The 23,814-nt window shown below is 38.2% G+C and overlaps 1 protein-coding gene across 4 annotated transcripts; it reads right to left on the bottom strand.

Annotated features, from left to right (window-relative positions):
- Positions 1-4,007: 4,007 nt before the first annotated feature.
- LOC107219891 (fatty acid synthase) lies at positions 4,008-20,910 on the bottom strand. 4 transcript variants are annotated; one of them, XM_015658241.2, is made up of 18 exons: positions 20,797-20,910; positions 20,515-20,546; positions 19,870-20,057; positions 19,459-19,709; positions 17,420-17,651; positions 15,846-16,264; positions 14,123-14,416; positions 13,650-13,860; positions 13,193-13,353; positions 12,732-13,043; positions 11,839-12,613; positions 11,336-11,734; positions 8,106-10,072; positions 7,197-8,022; positions 5,790-6,259; positions 5,166-5,417; positions 4,615-4,869; positions 4,008-4,418 (listed from the first exon to the last, which is right to left on the bottom strand). In XM_015658241.2, exons 3-18 carry the CDS (start codon positions 20,051-20,053, stop codon positions 4,287-4,289), a joined length of 7,140 nt encoding a protein of 2,379 aa, XP_015513727.2. In that variant the 5' UTR covers positions 20,054-20,057; positions 20,515-20,546; positions 20,797-20,910; the 3' UTR covers positions 4,008-4,286. The 4 variants fall into 4 exon arrangements, with proteins under 4 accessions (XP_015513727.2, XP_015513728.2, XP_046589322.1 ...); XM_015658242.2 differs by lacking the exon at positions 20,515-20,546 and having other exon boundaries at positions 20,797-20,883; XM_046733366.1 differs by lacking the exons at positions 20,515-20,546; positions 20,797-20,910 and having other exon boundaries at positions 19,856-19,929.
- Between the last annotated feature and the right edge of the window lie 2,904 nt (positions 20,911-23,814).

The raw sequence follows: 23,814 nt of genomic DNA, 5'->3' as shown, positions 1-23,814 counted from the left end.
GCATGTAGCGAGTTCATGAGACCGGAAGACGCGCATTTCATGAGGAAAATTTATTTCGTAAATCATAATGTGGACTGAATTTACATTCTTTTAACGTAATTTAATCGTGATATCTGTATAAATCATTTAGTATTCTTCTATATTAATACTATACGAACTTTTTACTAACTCCTATATTTAGAATGAATAATAAGGAGCTTAGTGATCTATACTAATTAAAATTCAATTAATGGCATTGGTTATAGTCTCTAATTTGGGGGACCTGGTTACGTTTACAAAATTACACCAACAAAATTAAAATACACAGTATCCTTAATCTCCATACATCCTACCGAGCTTTCAGTCGCTAAGCAACGATGCCGTTTGTTTAAATTTTCATGAATTTTTCCGAGCACATTCGGAAGGAAGAGTAATGTTCGAAACATGAACTATAATCAACATTTTTCTTCTTACAGTGAATTTCAACGTAAAGCAAATATAATATGAAGAATCTTGAAACGCTATTATGCATTCATCTAAAGAGTCTTTTGCCTAATTGTAAGTTGAACCTTCGTTTCCATATTTTCAGGTACCCTGCCGCTTTGTAATAAATCTCCTCTTCCCACTGTACGCCACAACAAAGGCTCTAAGCCAAGACAGTTTGTTGTACCCAAGATGCGTATTTTTGATACGCTTGGAAGGAATAAAATTATCAACATTACGGTCCACGAATACTTGAATCTCTTTGAGGATCCAAATTGAAGAAGTGAAATTAGTCGCGAGTCTTGTTCCCCACTGGTTAAGCCATGACTGCGACTTTCTCCCAGGTCAAAGTTCAAAAAAACGAACTCCAAGTCTGACGCGTGCCTTTTACCCGCGACGGTTCGTGCCGAGAGTCAAACGCGGGGCGCAGCTGTCGGACAACCCTCGCTATCCCGACCCTAAATCGTCCTCGTTGGTGGACAAAGATATCGAACCCGGCCGCCCGTCAACTTACGTGGATTGAATTCTGCCACGTGGCAGGTGAAGTGGTGATACCAAGGAAGTACCGGATGTGGCGTTATGACAGTCACGTGGCTCACTATATGCAGGTAAGAGGATAACTTCAACCCCCGCATTTGAAGTGAATAGAACGCGGGATATTCGGGGCTCGTGAGCTTTGTACCTATTATTGATTCACTGTTGTTCCAAAGCGAGGAACGGTGAACTCCGCATGAACCGGCCACCTTTCGGAATTGAACGAAGAGTTACTAAAAGGTCGGTTGTTAAGTCACTTGTTTTGACGGAAGATTCGATATTGTCTAAACATCGCAATTGAACCCGGCACGTAAATAGTATACCTACTTGGATAAACCAGATATGAACAGATAATGGATAAACTTGTCTCAACTTATTGTTAGGGTGAAACCATTAAAAGAATTTACGCCGTAATCAGCGGAGATGATAAAATTTTAATAACTAGACCTAACTGCAATTACTTCAGACGATTTGAAAAGCGAGTAAACCAGTAATGTACCGAAGTGAAAAACGACCGTCAACCCACAAACATTTTGAGACTATACATAGTTCCTACAACCGCAAGCATCTGTCCCTGAAGTCGCAAATTCAAATCGACGCAAATTAAGTTATGGTAGCTTGCGAATATGAACGCCGAGTGCTGCTTCAAAGCCTCATCTCCTGCTATGTAGTATACTATGATTGACCCGGTATTTTCGACTAATCTTAACAATGTTTATAATCCTAGTCAAAGGCTGCGGTGAAAATTGGGTCAAACCGTAGGACAGATGCACCGGTCTTCGTCGCCTTAACATCAATTGTGGCTATATTCATTACGTGTGATTGATTTGTATGGCCACAAATGGTACCCAAGATGCTTTGATTTACGTAAACACCAATGTTTCAACAATAAAGTGTATCAAGTAAATTGAGTGATTGAAAACCGTATTAAAAAATGCAGAATTTAACTATATTTATTCACTAGTTTGTAGTAATTATGAAATGACAAAACGTGACATCAAATTTTTGACGATTTGACATGAAGGTGAATTTAAAAATATATTTGACATTCAGGTTCCGAGATATAAACGTTTGAAAAAGTGATTGTCCAAATATTTTAAGCTACAAACTTGTGAGAAGGTGGTTGTTCAAATGTTCAAGTTACTTCGAGGAAAAGCTGTAGAACAATTGAGAGGCCTCACGTTCTACACTTTATCCTACAGAGAATATCCTACAGGATCTTTTCAGCAGAAATTTTATCCTAGATAGTGCGAACCTGCGGAATGAAAATCCCACACAGTGCGGCCCTACAGAAAATATTCGATCTGAAATGATAGATATAATCTTTTCTACAGAAAAATTACCCAGCATACCACGATTATACAGAATATGAGTTTCGTATAATTGTATAATGAAATTTAATACACGGCAATTGGCCACTCAACTCCGATAAGTAATAATATGTAATTAAAGCGTTCGTAATTTCAATATATTGCCAACAACCACGAATATTTCTAAGCTTTGAGCATGAATGTATTCTGTTTATTCCTGCTATAATTACAAAAGCTAATTGAAATACTAATTGGGATCATGTTTATTTTTGAGCCAGTATGCATTCCAGATCTTCTACCTACAGGAGGAAATGAATACCATCTTACATCGTGACCCCATTGAGACGGAAGTGGCCCTCGATGGCTGAACTAGGTCAGAAGCTTCACCCCTTCCTTTACCTGACCACTTTTACCCTATGTCACCACTTAATTACTCACACAGCTATTTACACGGTAAAGCAAATGCAGAAGCGAAGGCCAGATAAAAATTTCGAATTTATGAAACCACGTAGAATCCGGTGATTCCCGAACTAGCTGATAAATATATGAAAATTTTGGTATGGCATAAGATATAATTCGTATGCACTGACAATAGTCGTGTTGAATAAAATAAATCTACCTTGATGAAATATAGAAACGTCAATTTGAATAAATTAATTGTCATATTGAATTAAAAATCAGCCGTGAAGACAGGTATGCGAATTCTTCGTAACTCTAGTATTCGTTTACATTTATTCCTAAGAAGTATAGGTCAGAGATTTGATATCATTGGCTTCTTAATGGTTTCTCCCCCACTACGCAATCATTATTAACAATGAATGCGATATTTCTAGCATATCCGCACGATCGTTATTTCTTGTGATTCTTGCATTGACAATGGAATTTAATAATAATTGTGGTTATATTATTACGTCGCAATTTATCAAACTATAAATAATAAATTAATATCGAACATCAGAAACGACTTTGCAATAAAACTTCATTCGATCACATAACACAACAGATTGTTTATTCTTATAAATGACGCTTTTTACCTAGGTATACTGCGTATTTTGGAGTATGCACACCGTAGAACATTCAACCAACGATAAAAATAGATCGAATCGCCTAAATGTAGGCGGGTACGCGCCAAGTGTATCTTCAGTTGTCTAACTACGGACGAAATCATCCTGTTGAATGTAACACGGTACGCATTTTCGAAAATGAGCATACTGGATGTTTCCCAGTAAGCATGGCCGTATCTTGGCTTGTCTACCACTGTTGCGAACAAATACCTGTACCAGTTATCGGTAGGTAGAACGTTTCAAGTCCTTTAAAATGAGTAAAGTGACTTGACTTGACTAAAGTGATTGTGACTGGGTAGATCTGTTTTACCGATTTTTGTTTCCCTCGGTGGTAAGCAGCCCAACATATTGCGGTGTTTATTCGAAAACACCCTGTATATGTTACGTTGGAAATATTTTTTATCACATTAATTTATAGGGTAACCCAGGACACGACGGACCCTCTAAGCTATTAATTATTTTTTGTGGCTTTTGAGCAGCGGATGCAAGTTGTTCGGAAGTAACATCGATGAATGTCAATACGAAAATTCGATTTGCTGTCCCCACAATCAACGTTTCCGCAAAAGATATTATATTAAATATGTATAATATATTATATTATATACGTTGCAGGGCAGGAGAAAAAATTCAATAAATATCATTTTCATATCGCGTATGTATTACAGGAATAGTGGCTGATCAGCGTTGAATAATAATCAATATTGATGTTTCGATGTCCACATACCTCGTTCTACATCGTGTTTTTTGCAAGAATTCAAATTTACTACATAAATTCACCACTAACAATAAGTAAACGATTGAAAACGTCTAGCGTAGTAAAAATTTTACGCATAGTTTTCAACGGCAGAATTTCTCGGTACGTATACCCGCTACTTTATCCACAGGTAAAATTGCTGACCAAATGATATATTTTCTATTACGCATCGCTTGAATTACCTATCACATCATCTGCAAGTTCTCCGTTAACAGCGGCTGCGCAAATATCATCATCCAGCATTGTTAAGTGATTGCCATTCGCGTAGTATATTTTCACATTAGCCGAAGTGACCTGCAAGAAAGGCGTGATTGTAGTTCCTGAACTAATTGAAAACAGTGTTACAAGCTGATAATGCACTAGCACTCGTTTTACAGTTCGAATCGTACGAAAATCAAATTGCTTCATACACGTAATTTCTCTTACGTCAAAGGTCCGAGACGTCGCTTCAACGTCCACTGAAGTAAATCGTTGACAGATAAAAACTCACCGATCCTAATTCGTAGTCCTCTGATGAAACAGAATACTCGGATATTTTAGGTTTCACGAGGATGATGGAAGATTTTATGGGTGGTAATTCTGAACACTCATAACTCTTGAGAGCTTTCAGTCGAGAATAAATAGATGAGCAAATGATTTTTTGATCATCTGGTGTGATATTCCACTGCAAATGTTCGGGCAAATTTCTCATAAACACTGTTAATTTCTCATCCCAACTACTGCAATTTTGCAATTCTGAGGTAAGCTGAAACAACAAGAATTCACCTTGCATGCTGACAGTTCGTACTTACAAAATATATTCCTAATACGGAAATAACAATTTATCACGTACATCATCTAACAAAGTCAACATTCACTACAGGAACGAGAATAAAAAGAGCAAAATTAATAGATCAAGTCATAAAATTGAGGGAATGGAGAGACAGCTATGATAGTGCAATATCAAAACAATATCGAGCTAGTAACGTTTTTCAATTAAATTTACATGACGTAGATAACTGTGACCAGGTTGAGATTATTCATATGCGGAAACTCACTAACTTTTGCGACGGACAAGGGTGCCACACTATTCATCATCGCCATTATGGTATGAAATTGCATCTGTTCATCAGATTTTTCAAGCAAAGATCCGGCGAGTGCTTTTGTATAGAAAGGCGAACCATCAAGCAGCACGAGGCGACCTGTGAACCCTTGGTTTTCCAAACGCCTTGCAAGCTCCACGGCAAAAATACTTCCAAAGGAGTATCCGACTAATACAAATTCTCTGCGCTCGTTGCTCTTTGAGTTAATATGCTGTGGATTGGCAAAAATGAATATCACACACGAGTAAAAGATCGATCAATCTGTTGTAACCGTGGGGTAAATTACGAGAGAATTTCAGTATTCAACGGGCCAATAATACTTTAAGATGTGTGGAGATGATCAAAGATGATGCGGGGAGATCTTATTGGATTCCAGATAAATTTCTCAGATGTCTGGGAGGTTTCACGAATACCAAAGAAAGTTAAAAAATTTCTAAATAAGATTTCAGGTGTTGCAAGGCAATGTTCGAAGAGAATGTTGAAAGATATTAAGGATAAGGAGACGTGGTGTACACAGTTTTGATGCTAATTGACCCCTCGGTTATGACTGTAAATCATCAAAGTTTGCGTAAATGTATCTTACAGGGATAAAATAATCAGTCATTTCGTGAATCGACGTTAAACTCGTCGGAACTGCTGTAGGCTGGAAACAAATCGCTGGAGATTTGAGTTTACTAGCCAACGATTTGAATACGGTACACGTTCCCTCGATTCCAGGCAGCATAAAGACTTCTTTTCCAGTCTCAGCTTCAGTTGTCAGGTGCACGTAAATATTTTTATCGAGCTTGTCCACGTCTAACCTACGAATAAGCAGCTTGGTGCCAGCAAACTCATCTATTTCCTGCACCGTTCTTGTTTGTCTTTCGTTTTCTATGCTATCTTTCATAGCTATTTTTTGAAGCTTGTCGAAATTGAGAACACGAATATCGGATGTGGTTAGGATTACGTCAAAATCACGTTCCAAAGTCTGTTTAATTTCAACTGCCGTCATAGAATCCATCCCTAGCTCCGACAATGGTGTGTGCATACTGATTGTTTTGAGGTCCTTCAATCCTACGAAAAATTAGATACAGTTTGGACAAGTTTCCGAGTTTACGAAGAGAAAAGCAACGTACACATACGCATAATAGGGTAGTTTTTAACTTGGATTTGGAATAATTTCAATCGTAACGCCCCCCAGAGATGTACTGGATTGTTCGAAACTAATGTTCTTAAATTTTCAATCTCTGCCGTTAATGAAAACCCTTGAACAATAAAATTTGGAGTTCCCCTATTCAAGGACGATTTTCAGATGAGAAAAGTAACTTTCGTTTTTCTCATTTTGAAATTCAAATCGTCTGTTAAAGATATGCATCATCAGATCCACGAAAACACAGAAATATACAAGAAATGAATCGAACATTAAGTGAAAACACCTGGAAGCAATATGTGAATATTAATTCACCCCCGCAAAATTAAGACAGGTACATACATATTTTTTTTATATATTTCTATATAAGTATACTTCGCGTAGAGAAATACTCGAAATGTTATACCAAATAAGAAACAGATATATCCGGCGCACATACTGAAGATTCGTACCTATCTGATCTAAACTATATTTAAAAATTTTAACTCGCGGATTGTGTATATTTTCTGTTGAACAATTTGCATTTTACGATGAGAAAAATATTCGTCCGCCCAAACCATTTTCTCATCTGCGATCAACCCTGCGTAGAGTACACCCTTTCTTGACAGTGTAAGGGCTTTCATTGACATAGGGTGTTGGAATTTCAGACACATTATTTTTGAACGGTTTGTGACAAGTTTGAGATCCTCCCGACTAAAATATCTGCCGATCCAAATTATGAACGACCTACCATGACGCATGTACCTACGATAAGATACATAGGACTGGACATTGCGTAAATCATTAAGAAAAAACTGTCATCGGGGAATCTATTTGAAACCAAATACTAAAACGGATAAGACTAAAATTGTATTTCCATACCCATTATATTTAGGACTGTCTCGATGATATTTCCAGCTCCATGACAATGAGTAGCTTTGTCGGCAACCACCATGCTGGATACGACTGGACAGTTCTGTTGTAAGAAACCGTCGAGCACTTGCAGACATGAGATAATTCTCTGTTGTAGGGTGCCGCCTATGACAAGCTCCTTGTGTTCTTCATTCATGTCAGCTACCAGGCCAACGTCACCAATCGCCCCCCACTGAACGGCTAAACCAGGCAAGTTCTCTGCCGCTCTTCTCTCGCATATTCTTTCCATGATGGAATTGGCCATTCCATAATTGGTTTGTCCAACATTACCTCTGCCACAAGACACTGACGAGAATATCACAAATTGCTTTAATTCAGGGCACAACGTTCTTGATAATTTATCCAACTGTTTGGTAGCCCTAGCCTTGGCTCTGAAGGATTCTTCGAATGATTCTACGGTTTGATCTTCGTAGAGGGCGTCCCTCAATACAACAGCCAGGTTGAAAATAGCATATACTGGACCAAGCGATGCCGCTTTTTTCAGAATGGCCTCGCAGCCCTCGTGGGATGAGGCATCCTCTCCCGCTACTACGAGAATTTCGACTCCGTAGCTTTTCCAAATGTCAATGCGCATACGTTGATACCCAGTACTAATTCCCTTTCGGGAGGTGAAAACTAATTTTCTAGCTCCCCGAAATACGAGCCAATCTGCTAGCTCAAGACCAAAGCCACCAAGGCCACCAAGAATCAGATAACTGCCATCTTTTGAACAGTAGTAACGAGGAAGTGCAAGAGGAAGGTGAACATTGGCATCGTTACTAGATTTTACAATCACCTGAAAAAAGGATTTTCTTAGTAAGTTCGCGATGTATTCGTGTGTGCTACATTCACTCTAAATGTATGACACACGGATCAAACCTTTCCGATGTGTTTTCCAGCTGCCATGTATCGAAATGCAGCTTCGACTTGGTCTATTGGAAATACGGTACGAATGAGAGGCTTAATTGCACCAGCCTTCATTCCCTCAGTGAGCATTGCTGCCAGTTTCATTTTTTCAATAGAGGAAGCGGTAAATAAGGTATCCAAGAAAATTCCATGGAAACTGATGCCCTTCAGAAAAGCTTCCATTCCAATAGGATTGTCTGCCGCAAGATCAAATTTACCAATTTCTAGAAAACGTCCACCCGTTGCTAAACAACGAACAGATGCTTGTAACTTTTCTTCTGCCAAGGAATTCAACACGATATCCACGCCTCGTCCACGAGTTTTCCGCAGAATCAGTTGCTCGAAACTCGTATCTCGAGAATTTCCGATATGATCGTCATCGATTTGTGGAAATTGTTTTCTGATGAACTCTCGTTTTTCTGGTGTACCCACGGTAGTAAAAACTTCGCAGCCTTCGTGAAGTGCCAAAGTTATCGCTGCTTGTCCAACACCACCGGTTCCGGCGTGTATCAACACTTTGTCTCCTTTCTTCATCTTACCACTCAACATGAGCGCGTAATAGGCCGTTCCATAAACAACAGGCACCGTAGCTGCGTCCTCCAACGTCCAGCTATCCGGCACCGCCCAAAGAAGATCCCTGTCGCAGACACACAAATTTGACAAGGCCCCGGTCCGGACCATTCCCATTACTGCGCGACCGTTTGAATCTCGTCCAGAGAATTCAAATCCAATTAAGTTTCCATGCTCTTGTCTCGTTTTTGGGGCCACTTCCACTAATTTTCCGGTAGCCAGCATAACATCACGGAAGTTTAACGATGAATAATGTACCTTGATAATATCTCTCTGCTGTTCGTCAGACTGAATTGTACCTTCAACCCAATTAAGTGTGCTCAAATCACCACGCGTATACTGATTTATCTGAGCATGGTAAACTGGTTTGAGTGCCAATGGTTCCATCGGGAAAAACCGATAAGATCCCCATAATTTTCCTGGACGTAGAACATTGAGGGCCAGGTCTAGTTGTAATTGCTGCGAGTAGAATGGATCGTTTAAAGAGAACTTCGGAGCTTGCGAATCTTGAATCAACAGTCCTCGCACAATTTCACCGCCTGGTTCTTTTCGCAAGCAGTTAACCAGTCCTATGAGTCCACTTTCGTAATCTCCTTCACTTACAAGAAGTACTCGGTTTCTGTAACGAACGGCTTTATCTTTCTCCCCCTTCAGAGCAGCTTGCAGAGTCTCGATCCATGTGAATTCATCGTTGTTGACTCTTACCACGGTAGTCAATGGAAACAGTTGTTGTTTTCTACGTAGAAGAAGTAGTAATTCTTTTGACGTAGATTTCTCAAGAATGACATCAAAGTTTTCGCTCACGACACTTCGAAGACTATCAACATTCGCATTCAGTGGCTCTCTGGCAAGTATAAAACCTGTGTCTTTTATGACCGCTTGGACCTCTTTCAATACTCTGGCATCCTTGTGCCAAAGCAGTCCATGGGTAACAACTAGAAGGGCATCTAGTTCGGCGGACAATTTTTTAGGTTCCAAGATTGTAATACCGTCGGGTACTGCATCAATCGCAATTTCGTGGAGTGGAGTGATGACATTTATGTCGGCTTGTAATAATGGTAAATTATTTAAAACCTTCTGGATCAGAGGAGATATCAAACATTCAGATAACAAATTTTCGACTACGCCAAACAATTCTATGGTTTTGATTTTCAGAGTGGAATGATTCTCAAGCACTATCTGCGTAGCAATGTTCGTCACCACTTGGAGTTCCGTGTCAGCTTTATCGCGATGCGCTACAAACTTGTAATTCTCAAGAACCGGGTCTCCATGCGGTCTTCTTCGGGGAATAGCACTAGCTTTCAGCCCACGTATTTCTACTCCTCCTGAGATGATAATGTCCATATCTTTGTGAAACTCCACTGAGAATACTGCAATGATAATATGAACACCCGATTAATAGGAATTTTTGGAGACGCTTAACTGATGCGATTGTGTCAGCAAAACCATAAAGCAAGGAGGACTGCCGCTGAATCCGACCACCTTTGGATCTCAACGACGCCCATTCGTCAAGTCGTGAGATTTTGTTCAATCATGTTCAAGTACCGTGGGCGATTTCAGCCGAAATATAGTGAGGTTCAATTTCGAAACTTACATGAACAAAAATTCCGCGATTGTTAAAGTCCGACAATTTTTATTCGGTGGTTTCTTGGAATTTGCAAGTTATATCAACAAAAAGAACGTAGTTATTGGAGTTCCAGAGTCACGGTTTGGTCACCAAATATTTATGCGTAGAATAAAAATCAGTAGGTCGACAATTTTACATCCTTGATTTCCTTTTATAATTTTTTTAGTGAGTGAAAATGTTATTATATCGCTGAGATATTTATGAGACGAAAGTTTGTTGCATGCACCTCAATGTTCGGGTAAAGCTCTATAGCTTATTACCTTTTTAAATGTATCTCATAAACTGTAAAATATGTGGAAGCGATAAAACATCCATTCTCCTAAATTGCAGAGTGATGTTACCACGCTTCTACCGAAACTGTACAAAAATAATGACAAAGATGATCTTTTGCGAGTGCTTGAGTGTTGAAGATATGTTTCAATAAATATCGGAGAAAAAAGCAAACTAAGTTGGAAATGTCCAGATTGGTAGAATATGAATACCTACTTCGGATTCCAACCAATTCTTTGACATTTGACAGCAGTTTATAAATTTATTTCATTCATATCCAGCTTCGGCGATCTTCATAGTAATGCGTTTTCAAATTCGAGTCAGTGAATAAAATACATCTACACTAGTAACACAAGATATAATTGTTTGGTAACAATCAAGATTTCTCAATACCCGAAAATTCAATGATTATATTTCGGAAGTATCGTCCAAAAGCTTCAAAACGATTACTTGTTCAAATTTTTAGAATAAAGGCGACCGAAGATATGAACACTTAAAAAAAAAGCACGTTTCCAATTTCTGAGCGCACTTAATAATTGCAAATTCCGTATAACTAGCAAAATATTGAAGTTGAGAGTAAGAAAATACGAAATTTCTAGATAGATTCACATTTTCCACATAATGTTCAAAAAAAATTACAGAAAATTTGAAAACACCAATCTTAATTCCTGATTAATTATACAAAGATTAGATGTGGAATGAGTCTAATATTCTTAATAAGGATTGTGATTCTTACCTTTCTCTTTATCGGGCATTGATCGGAGCTGATCAGAATGCGCCTTTGCGTCAATAACAAGCTTCTGAATACCGGTGGGAACGAATAAGCCTCGAGTGTCAATTCCAAGAATTTTTATTTGCAGCATATTATCCATGAAGGCTTCCCAATGCCTTTCCCATGCTATAAGACCTTTGGTTCCTTTGACCGATGCCTGTTTTAAGCCCCGAAACAATCCCGCATACTGATATCCCCTAAGTCGCAACTCTTTGTAGATATCTCTACTTGTCAGGACGAGTTCATCGCTGTTTTCCGGTAACAACTCGGACCTAGTGCGTTCTGAAGCGGCGTTTAAAACGGTGCGAACGAACCCCGTGACCACAGAAGTACCACCTTCGACGACTTCAAATCTACCTGAGCCTAAGAAAAAGTTCCGTTCAAGTTAGTACGTGCGCTGATATTTCAAAAGATTCATAGCACTATGTTAGCATGGAATAATCACGTGGAACGTCGGTGATTCTCACCTTTGTGAACCGTGAGTTCGAGTGTAAGATCACCCTTTTTTGGAATAGTAGTAGCCCGGTGAAATTTGACGTTTTCGAATACCACCGAAGTTTCGTCATATCGTTGTGCTTGCATCATTGCCACTGTTTGCCAAATGCTTTTCAGGTAACCAGTTGCAGGTACCAAGTTTCTTCCATCGACAACATGCCCTGCCATCGCTTCAAACTCATCTTCAGCGAGGTTTATATGAACGACTCTCTCTCCAGTTGTAAGTTTCTCAATCTTATCACAACGCGTGACCCACCAGTCCTCGGTATGGTCCCAACGTACCAACGGGGAAATCGTAGGAGTCTCACGGCTGACCGGATATTGAACCTTGGGGTAAAACTTACTCATTTGTGGATTCAAACCGATTTCATACATTTTCCCAATGGCAATAAGTAAGAATTCCAGGTAGTTTTCAGTTCCACCTTGAGTCAAAGTGATATTGATTCTGTTCATTGGTAGGCAATTATGCGGTCCCATTCGAATCGTTATTGCATTTTCCCGTATCAGGCTTGATACATTTTCGAATTTAACTGGGTTCATTATGTTTTTAAAGCAGTACTCAGGCGAGAAAAGCCGATCCGAACTATTTTCGCACTTGTTGCTTTGCATCCACTTCTGGCTACGCGGTTTTGGATTCGGAATAACTCGTCGCAAGTAAGTTAGTATTTTCGGACCAGCTGCTACGATATTTTGACCGTGATTGGTAATGCCGGTGTAGGTCTCATTTCCATCAAATTCAACGTAAGCCTGCAATTGAGTATTTCTGATAATTCTTATATCTGTTGCCATGCTATCTTCAGTGAGAATCTGATGTTCAAATTCCAATTCAGCGCTTCTTTGAATCGTCTTGTTACTTATGATTTACCTTAGTTGTAAAATTTTTCCGACATTTCTCTTGCTTGCCAGATGCAGAATTCTCCGTAACAACGTCATTAATGACTTCAGAATTCGGCTTCGGCAGAGGCGTCAAATCTTCATGATTACAAATATCGTTTGCTGAAGATTCGAGCCATTCTCCTCCTTTTGTGAGTAGATTTCCTTTGAAGTGTGCCACCAGAACTGCCTGTTCCGCAGTCAAACAACCATCGGCGTACGCACAGCCCAAGATTCCATCTGAATACCCAATAACGTAATCCGGCGCGATCCCTAAGGATGATAATACATCGACTAAACCAATCTGTAAATGAATAAATATATGTATTTATTACCAGGATTCATTAGATCTGCATTATTTTATCGATTTCATTGAAACAATATTATTCGACTAGAAATATCGATGTCTTTGCCAATCTTGTAACATTCAAGGTTACCGTGTAAACACTCTACCTGTATTGCAGTGGTACCAACAAGCGAGTTTGTAATGTTGCTGATGGATTTCAGATCCTTGGCGTTGAAAATATCAAAAATGTCCACGCCGTAAGATCTGAGAACGCTGTTGCACTTCTGTAGAGCCTTGGCAAATACCGGGACTTGCAACAGACTTTGACCTGATCAAACATTGAATTAGTTCGCGTCTTATTGTGCGTTGCGATACGATAAACTAACGTTCACACAGGCATTCGTACTAATTGTAAGTAAATCGATTCTGTGAATGCAACTCGCCACTTTTACGGATATGTGGATTTCGACAGCAGCACAGAAAACCACCTTGTAAGGTATACGCTATACTAGTGTAATAGGATGAATTTTAATCTAATTTCTGTATAATACAATATCTAAAAGATAGACCAAAGCCGTGCTTATTATCCAGGATTTATTCCACGGTTTACTACATAAGACTTACCAATTTTTACCCACTCAGAACCAAATCCATCGAAAATCAGCGTAGTCGACAGTTTTGCACCCGAGTAATATTGTACATCTCTCACGTTTTTCCTCGATACGCCTCGGGAAGGAAGTATCGTGTATCCACGGTATGGATGGCCGGGAATCTCTGTAGCGTGTAAATCATGGAAAAGGCTGACGTATTCCACATCTACTGGTCTGCTCTCGAGCTGTTATCATTTAATTTTTGTGTAATCAATGGCGTGCTGAAATTTACTAATTGCGTGAAAATAAATAAACCCTGACTGAGCGAAACATGAATCGTTATGCCGTATTTTCTGTCGCATAAATGTTGTTCGGGAGAAATAAAATAAAAGAGTTTTTTCTCCTTCTCTATTTCCCCGGTCAAGAGTCTGCAACTTTCGGCCCGCTTCACACGCTCGAAAACCCGCGTTTTTCATGCAGTTGTTGTGGGAAAAATTTAATACGTACATCGTCCAACAAAGTATTCACAGCTTCCACTGTTCGCCCGGATACGACAACAAGTCTGGGCATATCGTCATCAGGTGAGCCATTTCTGATCTTCTCTTTCACATTCGACTTCAGAAGCACGTGTGCGTTACTACCTCCAAAGCCGAAAGAGTTTATGCCAACGTAACCGCCTTCCCACAGTGTTGGTTCAGTGATAACTTGGATGCGACCAGTTTTCAAAGCTTCGACTCCTTCATGTGGATGATTATAATTTAAATTTGGCGGAATGTATCCACTCTCCATAGCAATGAGAACCTATGATTAAAGTATTTTAACGTAAAGTATTTTAAAACATTTTTCGTTTCGAAAGCAGAACGGTTTTGTTTTGCTATTATAGATTAATTTGCTATTATAGAAATATAGAAATATCATTCGAATGCCCATGATCGTACGTTATTTCCTGAAATGCTCCACTTTGCTCCAGCTTCCGCTACCCACTTCCATAAGCATAAGACTCATCATGATTAAAATGTAGAACGATTTAGAAATATTTAATGTAATACGTGTCCTTCAATTTTTTGGAGATGCCCCATTTTGCCCCACTCATATCTCATGAATAAAGATCCCAGATTATGACACGATAGTTATTAGGTTTACGGTTATTTTTAGTAAGAGTAACGAATGATTTTATAAACGAAGACATGACTCCGAACGAGAAATTCGGTTCAACCCCGCTACACAAAATTCAATTTCAATGAAATCAAGCCACTATCTTTTTTAGAGAACAAACAGGAATGAATTTTTGTTCCATGGAATCTGAAAATTCAGAGATTCTTCTTCAAGCAATGAATTTTAAGCAGTGAATGCTAATTTACTGGAGAAATCGATATTTTTCACGAAAAATTTGCCCTCTTTACAAAGAAACAATGACGCATTTTTATTTTTTTTACAATTCACCTGACAGGTTTAAAAAATCTCTGAACAAAGTCCAAACTTCTGTGTATAAAAATAAAGATTAGGTGTTTTCCTGAAGATCAATAGAGTTGCAGGGTTAATATTTGACAGATCATCACACCTGATCACTCTCGATATGACATCAGCTTATCACATAGATCAATTTTTTTATGCCAGACTGTTGGGTGAGAATTGTTGGAATGGCTCAAAACATTCGTAATAAATTGAAAACCAATGTAAGTTAGGAGGCTATTCAAATATTACGTCACGCTCTCAGGGCGAGGAGAACAAACTTGCGGCGTCACGTTACGCTCTTTTTATGCGTACTAATTTGTTTTTAGGTCGAACAATTAACATCATACGTCATATTATTAATAAATTTCTTATTCTACGGTCGAAGAGAGGAGGAGACGTGCGTGAATGAAGTAAATCACGTTGCATCGAGAGAGGGGATCAAAAACTGCTTAACGATGTTTGACGTGGGGGACGGAACAGGAAGGGTCCAAAATGGCCGAAGCGGCGTGACTTGATATTCGAATGGCCCCGCAAAGAGAAGGAGAATTGTATTATGAAAATTTCATAATGGCATAAAACTGAAAGTTGTGAAAATGATGACTCAGTTTTTCGACTCCATCGTTTTGGCACGCCCAAAATTCACCAAAGGAATCTTCGGAACATGAAGATATTTTTTGTATATAAAGATATCTTTTCAAGGTCAAAACACGGGTCAATAGTCACCTTTTGATCGGTTTTTTAACGACTTTATGTTTTTGTGCCACGTGGGACATACCTTGGCTATAGAACAAAGTCCACTTGTTGGTTCGGAATGGCCCATATTTGACTTGACTGAACCAATTCGTAGCGGAGTAGTTCGACCGGGGCAGAATACTTTGTCGATAGCTTCGAGCTCCACAGGGTCACCAACTGATGTTCCGGTCCCATGTGCTTCTACGAATGCCATACTCGACGGTGGGATTTTGCACTCGACGTAAAATTCCTCAAGTAATGTTTGTTGCATCGTGCACGACGGATACGTGATGCCCTCTTTTTTGAAACCATCGCAATTAGTTTTGGTGTATACGACATTTGCGTAATTACGTTTTGCATCCTTCGATTTCTGGAGATAGACAACACATACAGCTTCACTTCGGGCGTAGCCATTCGCTTCATTGTCAAATGACTTGCAGCGTCCGTCGGGAGAAAGTACACCTGATAGGGTGAAATTTGCATTATATAAATTGAGGTATTATCACTGGGAAGATGCAAATATTGGATATTCACAATGGAAGTGTCGACAAAGTGTGAATTTTCTTATTGTTAGTTTTAATTTATGGAACCTCCAGAGCTCCAGAGATAATTCAAACTTTTGGAGGTCTTTTCTTGAGCTGTAACATGCAGCTCAGACCGCTAATTCCATCTTATGGGCCATTATTCTATCTATGAATTCGAAATTCTAACCGTGTTGGCGTCTTTTCACTATTCTTCCAAAATTTGCTTCTCAGAATTGACCTGATTAGTATCAGTCATTCAATTGTCACCGGTGGCCAAAAGGAATAGACATCTATACGCGAAACGATGTATTCATCATGCGTAACAATCTTAGCAACATAATTTGAACCAAAAAACTGTTCAAATAATGTTTTCACCATTTTTTCTCACAGATCAGTCACAGAACATTTACTTGTTTCGCTGGATTTCATGGGATTTTGACCGATTTCAAACGATTTCAATTTCCCGAGATATTCAGTGATTTCGAGAGACTTCCACCGATGATATTAACGATTTGAAGCGACTGCAAGCAATTTCCGATCCCCTGTTCTGAATTGGATTCAAATCAAATGAGTGGAAACGTAACTGTTGCGTGCCTGATTAACAGCAAAAAATTATGTATACATTACCTGAGCAGTTTCACGATTAAAATGGGGTACTTAATGAATGTAGCGCAAGGAAACTCATATGTTGTGTAATATTTTCGAGATCGTTACGTATGATAATTATATTGTTCAACTTGTAGATGTATATTATTTTGGGCAACCGATGCCATTCGAATGATTGAAACTCGTAAAGGCAATTCTCGAAATTGAATTTACGAAAAATCAATGAAATACCGATAAAATAAATAGACAGCAAATATTGCAGTACAACATTCGTTAAAACAACAAGCGATATTGATGTCAGACTCGACGATCATTTTTGGAGACGAAATGATCAATTCCTGTGCTCGCAGAATCCGAGTCAATTGGGCTTGTCGAGTCTTTCTATTTTTGAATGAATTTCTCGTTTCAGTATCGTAAGATTACAATCGCTTATACATGTGAAGAAACGGCCTATTTGTTTAAATTTTTTGGACACAACTTTTCGTACCAATATGAAAGAACTGATGTGACACATTCGGATGGAGTGACAAGTTGGCAGCTGCAACGATGGCTGCTTCACATTCGCCAGTTCTAATTGCCCTGTACGCACTATCCATAGCGAATGAACTGGAACCACACGCTGTATCCACAGTGTAGCTGGGTCCTGTACATCCCAACCATTGAGAGATTCGGTTAGCCATCATGGCCTTGCTGCAGCCCAATAAACCCAGTCCGTCCACCTATGGAATTATTGAAGTATTTCTCGGTGCATATTGCTTATTATCACGTAAACTATACTTAATACACCCTGCATTCAACCGCTACAGTGCTTTATTCTATATATTTGGAGAAGCAATGACACGAATAATTGAAGCCCGAAGTTAATCTTACGCTTTGCGGTTTCGATCGATTGGTATAAGTGAGAGAAGTAACTAATTCATAGTTTAATTGGTCGCACTCTTAATAACCGATAAAAACTGGTGATAAACCATCGCATTTTGATGAATCGATCACTTGCATTCCTGGCATTGCAATAACTTATACTAGAAACAGACTCACCCCTGATATACTTGCAACAACATCGACGACAGTTGGTATCTAAAGCACGAGTGATCAGTCACGGAACCAAGTTATGTGATAAAAATTTCGGAAATGCTAGATACATAATTTCTACTTCTACTGAACATCCGAGAATTAGCGACCCCAGTCAACATACGGTTTTTGGGATAAACACCGCGAAGACGATGGATCTTAGACTTCTGATGAAGTTCCAACTCAGACGTATGAAAGATGTTTTTTTACGTCTTCCGATTGGACGTCGGAAATCAAACATATTTGGGACGTTATTTTATAAAAGATGGCCTGATATCGAAAATGAGATGTATTTGAAACAATATTTTATCGAAGTCGATCAAACCTTGAATCTGAAGATTGTTTTAGTGCGAGCCGTGAGGCAACGATATCCAAGTTGCAAGATGCGATGAAAGAGCGGTACCGGCATACGAATGATAAGTAAAAGAAAAATTTTGGTGCTGAAAAGCAGTAGGAACTTCCGACTTCGACTTTCGTCTCCTTTTTATATGCGATGTAACTGTGACATATTCTATGTATGTGAAGACTATAATAATATTCAAAGTGTCAAATCCTGACCCCGAAATCTTATAGGATTTGGAATAATTATCAGCTTGACAAGACGTAGAGTCAATGTTTTAAGAGTCTCTGATGATGAAATTGAAGTCAGGATTGTGATATTCTAAGAAACTCTAAAAATTAGCCAGTTACTGGAAAAAATTAATATTTTTAGATTTTCAAGAGTCATCCATTTAATTTCTTTCATTATACTTTATACATACGTTACGAAGTATACTGAAAATCAACTTAGTTGACTGTTATAATTTTTTTCACGATAATGGCGTATTGTTATGCAACGATACCACCAGCAAACGTATCGATAGCCACGCGAATCATCGTTACAATTACATCACCCATTAACTAAAATATTTATATATTCGTATAATTTGGCGACTCACTGATTAAAAATTTATGAGAAAAAGCGTGGAAAAAAAGGTCTTTTCCAACTTGAATCACGACGCATCGATGTTGTCTTCTACTAAGTTCGGGTTGAAAGATCTCAATCAATCCTATATCCCATTTGAAATTCAGAGATTGATCTCCTAATGTCATCGAGAGAGAAAGTACTTTGAAATATTTCGGACTTTTTTCAAAATCCTGAGAATTAATGAGCATTGTACGATATTTGTTTCCGAAAGTTTGACCTGTCCCTTATAAACTCGGTTCTTTTTGTAGTAAGTTGACAACGGGCTACTGAGAAACGAATATTTTACAATTTTCTCCATAACTAGGAAACAGGAAGTACCGGGGATCCAAAAATATGTTTTTGATCATTTCTCAAGAGCACTCTCAAAATGCCATGAATACGCATTGATGACGAGTGAGTGCAAATTCATATATCTTAACCCACGTAAGCTTTTCTGTCAAGTTATAGGCAATTTTATCAAGTATACTACAAGTTTCTATTATTCTGACCTTCAATGTTGAGTACACCCACTCGTGTGCCGAGTCATTGTAGCAAGCGCCGACAAAGACACCAGTATTAGTTCGACGAAGCTGCTCTGGATTAACTCCAGCGTCGACGATAGCTTCGTAAGTGTGTTCCAACAGCATTCTAGACATAGGATCCATGGTGTGAGCTTCCTTGACGTTCACGCCGAAAAATTGTGCATCGAACTTGTTAATATCGTTTATCTTTCCAGTTCGCTGAGGAACATCTGGATTTTCTACAAATAAGAGTAAATTTAAAGCGAGGGACTCGATTCAATTCTAAAAATAATGCTTGGATACGAATTGAATGTGATAAACCGTATTGAAGATTTCGAAATAGGTTTCGCTGTACTGCGTTATACCTTCTGACATAATCACATACAAATAATGCTTTACCCAGTTTCCAACGACGATCGTCACCGGTGATAAGGTCTACCTTGTTGAACAGGTTCTCTCGGAAATGCGTTAAATTATCTGACTCCGGAAACCTCCCGGAAATGCCAGAAATCACTACCTCGTCACCCGGTTTTGGGAACGGCAATCGCTTGCTCCAAACGTCGTTTCCACTTTCTTCTGACATATTGCTGTAGTGTTAAAAATGTTTGTGATTTAACAGAATTTTTGCTACGCAAGAGTGAAGAAGTAGAAAGTAGTGTGAAACTCTGTGAAGTAACGTGGAATCGCCGTACATTTTTTGTAAATTTGATAACAATAACAGAATTTTCAAAATCCTTGTTCTTATAATACGCAACTTCTTTTGAAATTTATTAGACATGTAGTATGAACACAATTTGCTTCTTAATTCGGTACAAATTGTTCAGAATTTTTATTTCTCTATTTTTAAAGTGTGCCAAACAGGCGTATTAAAAAATTAAATGACACGAATAATAATTTTACAATCACGATGAAAAAAAGAAATTACTTTATATTCCATTTGAATTTCATATCATTTGTCGAATCTTTCCGAACCAATCCAAAATAATTTTCTCGATAATTCTTAATTTTAGTCATCATTTTTAATGAAATCATTATTTTACTTACAATTTTCTTGTCACAAATCGCAGATCTGAACCCTGTTCAAGGATGTACAAAAAATGTTTAAAACATGTGTAACTTTACTTATTGACCGTTAATTTTTCGAAAATACTAAACCTGTACAGCAAATTCAGTTCACCATGTTCATACGCAAATGTACATTCATATAGCTACCGGTTAAATTGAAGATGAAAATTTTACTTTGTAATATGATTAAACAATAGTATTACCCGCTACTAAACCGTACGTGCATAAAGCTTTCTATACATGTTTAATAAATTTATAAACCTTTTTAAGAGCCCGCTTCTGTATAGTGAAAAGTACTACCGTCAAGAGTGTCTCAAGAACCTCGAAGCGATCGTTATCTAGCGCAAAGACACCCGTGTTTTTATAACACGCATTTCCCCCGCCAAGATATATGACTCGGACCACATTAATTCATGGGAACAACGCATTTAAATAGCAGTTTTCCATGTACTATTGTTTTCTCTTTTCCTTCGTACTTAAACAAAAGATAGATACAAAGTTCGCAATGTCGACTACATACGTAAGAATGAAGTAATCAGCTGGAAAAATTCATCGACCCTTGGCCTTATCGTAAATTATGACATTTCCAATACTTTCTTATTACGCATAAAGTATGCTGTCGATACAATATATGAACGATCTAAATACGAATGGATCATATTGAATCGATTATGCAACGGTTAGCCAAGTAAATTTCTATGATTATCATATATTTACAGGCTTAACAAAAAATCAATGTAAATTTTTGGAATATTAGAAACAATTCAAGTAAATCAAGGTATACCGAAAATGAACTTAATTGACCGTGATAATTTAATTCACAAGAATGGGGCACCGTTATGCGACACCACCACCACCATTGTACAACGGCGGCAACGTGAATTAATGTTACAGTTACAACCAACGTATCTTCAGTGATTAGCAATCAAAATGTTGTACCGGATATTCCACAGGATATGACGAAAGTATTCGACCTCAATAACAGACACTACTAGAGGTGAATCGAAGACCTGCTTAGAGCATTTCAAGTTTTTTAACGTTTTAACGCAATTCTTTAGAAATATCACACCCCACTCGTGGCTGCCACACCGTATTGCAACATCTATCAGTTTGCATTTCATTTTATGTTTCTTATCGAGTTCAGGTTCGTGAAATTGGAATATGAACAAGAAATTTCTTGAGAACAATGACAAACGAACACTAAAATTTCAGTGATTCTATGAATACATATTGAGTCCAGAAATATGATCCGTGTATTAGTAATACTTGTACCTAAAATGTAAATTATTTTTTATAATTCCGTCGACCTGCGCTCGTGGCTTCGATAATTGGAGAATTCGATACATGCAAAGTTTGGCCTGTAGTTGTAGAGTATAATAGTCACTCTAACGAACAAGGCTTATTGTTAGGTAGTGGATCGTAAATGGTTTTGACAGCCCGATTTTTTTAATTATACATTCACAAAACAAGAACAACTCGCTTTAGCAAAACAAATCAATGAAACTGTAATTCTTTTTTCAGTATTGACACACTGTACAGCGATTAGTGGTGTACTGATCGCCCCACAATCATCATCATTCTCCAATTCAAACAGGAAAACAGTGCAGTTTGTAGATACTTATGATCTGGCTGCATTTGACTCATGCTCGGACATTGACTCTAAGCTTGATGCCTTCAATGAATTGATAGTAGATGTTTTGGATGAAGTTGGGCCAGAAAAAACATTTGTTGTGAATCGTCCACCGGTTCCTTGGTTGACAGTAGAGCTGCGCGGATTGAAGAAAGAGAGGGACGCATGTTATCGTGCTGCAAAGCGCTGTAACTCAACCTTTCTTTTCACCAGATATGTAGAACTGAGACGCGATTTCAAGCGGAAGCTATCATTGTCAAAGAGTGAATATCTACAGCTTGAATTTGAGTTTGCTTGTCGGACCAGATTATTCTGGAAAGAGATAGACAGCCTTGGGCTAACAAAGAAAGGATCTCAAGTTCATCACGTTCCTACTATTTCTCCTGATGAGTTAAATGCCTACTTTTCATCAGTTGCATCGGGTAATATCTTGCCAAGCTTTGAAGAATGTGTAGCAATTTTTGATTTTGGAAATATTGTTGAGAAGGATTTGGAATTTAATTTATGTAATACTGACATTGTCAGTGTTGAAAGTGCAATCAAACGAATTCCAACGAATGCAAGAGGCCTTGATGGTTTTTCAGTTCAAGAGTACAAAGCCATTCTGAATGGTACATTACCTGTGATCTTGTTCTTATTTAATGAATCTATTAGTAATAGTGTTTTCCCGTTAATTTGGAAGTGTTCGTCAGTGTGTCCTCTACCAAAAGTTCGTTACCCGTCGTCATCTTCCGACTATCGTCCAATATCCTTGCTATGTGCGTTATCAAAGGCGTTAGAGAGAATTATTTATAATCAGGCTACAAAGTTTTTGAAAGATTATGATTTGCTAGATCACAGGCAAACAGGTTTTAGAGTATGAGGACTCAATCGGCTGTCTTGAGATTTGAAGATAACACAAGGTTAGGGATAGATCAGGATGAGGTTACTGTTGCTGTTTTCCTAGATTTTACTAAAGCATTTGATACAGTTGATCATTTTTTGTTGCTGTCCAAGTTAGTTAAGTTGGGGTTTTCGTTGAGAACGGTACAGTGGTTTCATTCTTACTTGTATGGCCGAGCACAGTCGGTGGTCATTAATGAAAATAGATCAAATTTGATTAGTATTAAATCAGGAGTACCTCACGGCAGCGTTTTGGGTCCTTTGCTATTCTCAATTTTTGTAAATGATCTTCCAAAATGTCTACGCTATTGTTTATATTTGTTTTATGCAGATGACATGGTTATATATTTACGTTGTAGGCTCGCAGATTTAGATGAGTGTGTTCGCTGTATAAATGAAGATAGTAAGTCTGTTTCTGGCTGGTGTCAAATTAATCGCCTGCGTTTAAATGTATTAAAGACTAAAGCGATGGTATTTGGTAGTGCAGCAAATATATGCAAATTTAATGTGAATAAAGATAATTTAAGTTTGTATTTAGATAATAGTTTGATTGAATATGTCATAAGTTACAAGTATTTGGGCGTATTTTTTGATAATGCTCTTAATTGGCATGCGCATATTGCTAATATTTAGAAACGAGCGGCAGGAGCGTTATATAGAATACGAATGAATGATGCACAGCTGAGTGTGGCGCTCAAGAGAAAGCTTATTACAGGAATGGTTTTACCAATTTATGATTATTGTGCTTGTGTGCTAACGAATTTGTC

The sequence above is a fragment of the Neodiprion lecontei genome, chromosome 3 (assembly GCF_021901455.1).
Source record: "Neodiprion lecontei isolate iyNeoLeco1 chromosome 3, iyNeoLeco1.1, whole genome shotgun sequence".
Classification (NCBI taxonomy): domain Eukaryota; kingdom Metazoa; phylum Arthropoda; class Insecta; order Hymenoptera; family Diprionidae; genus Neodiprion; species Neodiprion lecontei.
The sequence above is the reverse complement of the archived record's forward strand: the minus strand, read 5'-3'. Positions and strand labels throughout refer to the sequence as shown.

What these genes read in the sequence shown, in the direction of transcription:
- LOC107219891 (XM_015658241.2), bottom strand. Translation starts at nt 20,053, where the DNA reads ATGTCAGAAGAAAGTGGAAACGACGTTTGGAGCAAGCGATTGCCGTTC. An exon ending in CGATCGTCGTTGGAAACTGG is followed by an intron (nt 19,710 to 19,869) that starts GTAAAGCATTAT and finishes TCTTATTTGTAG; the next exon opens with AAAATCCAGATGTTCCTCAG. An exon ending in TTCTGAGTGGGTAAAAATTG is followed by an intron (nt 13,354 to 13,649) that starts GTAAGTCTTATG and finishes ATGTTTGATCAG; the next exon opens with GTCAAAGTCTGTTGCAAGTC.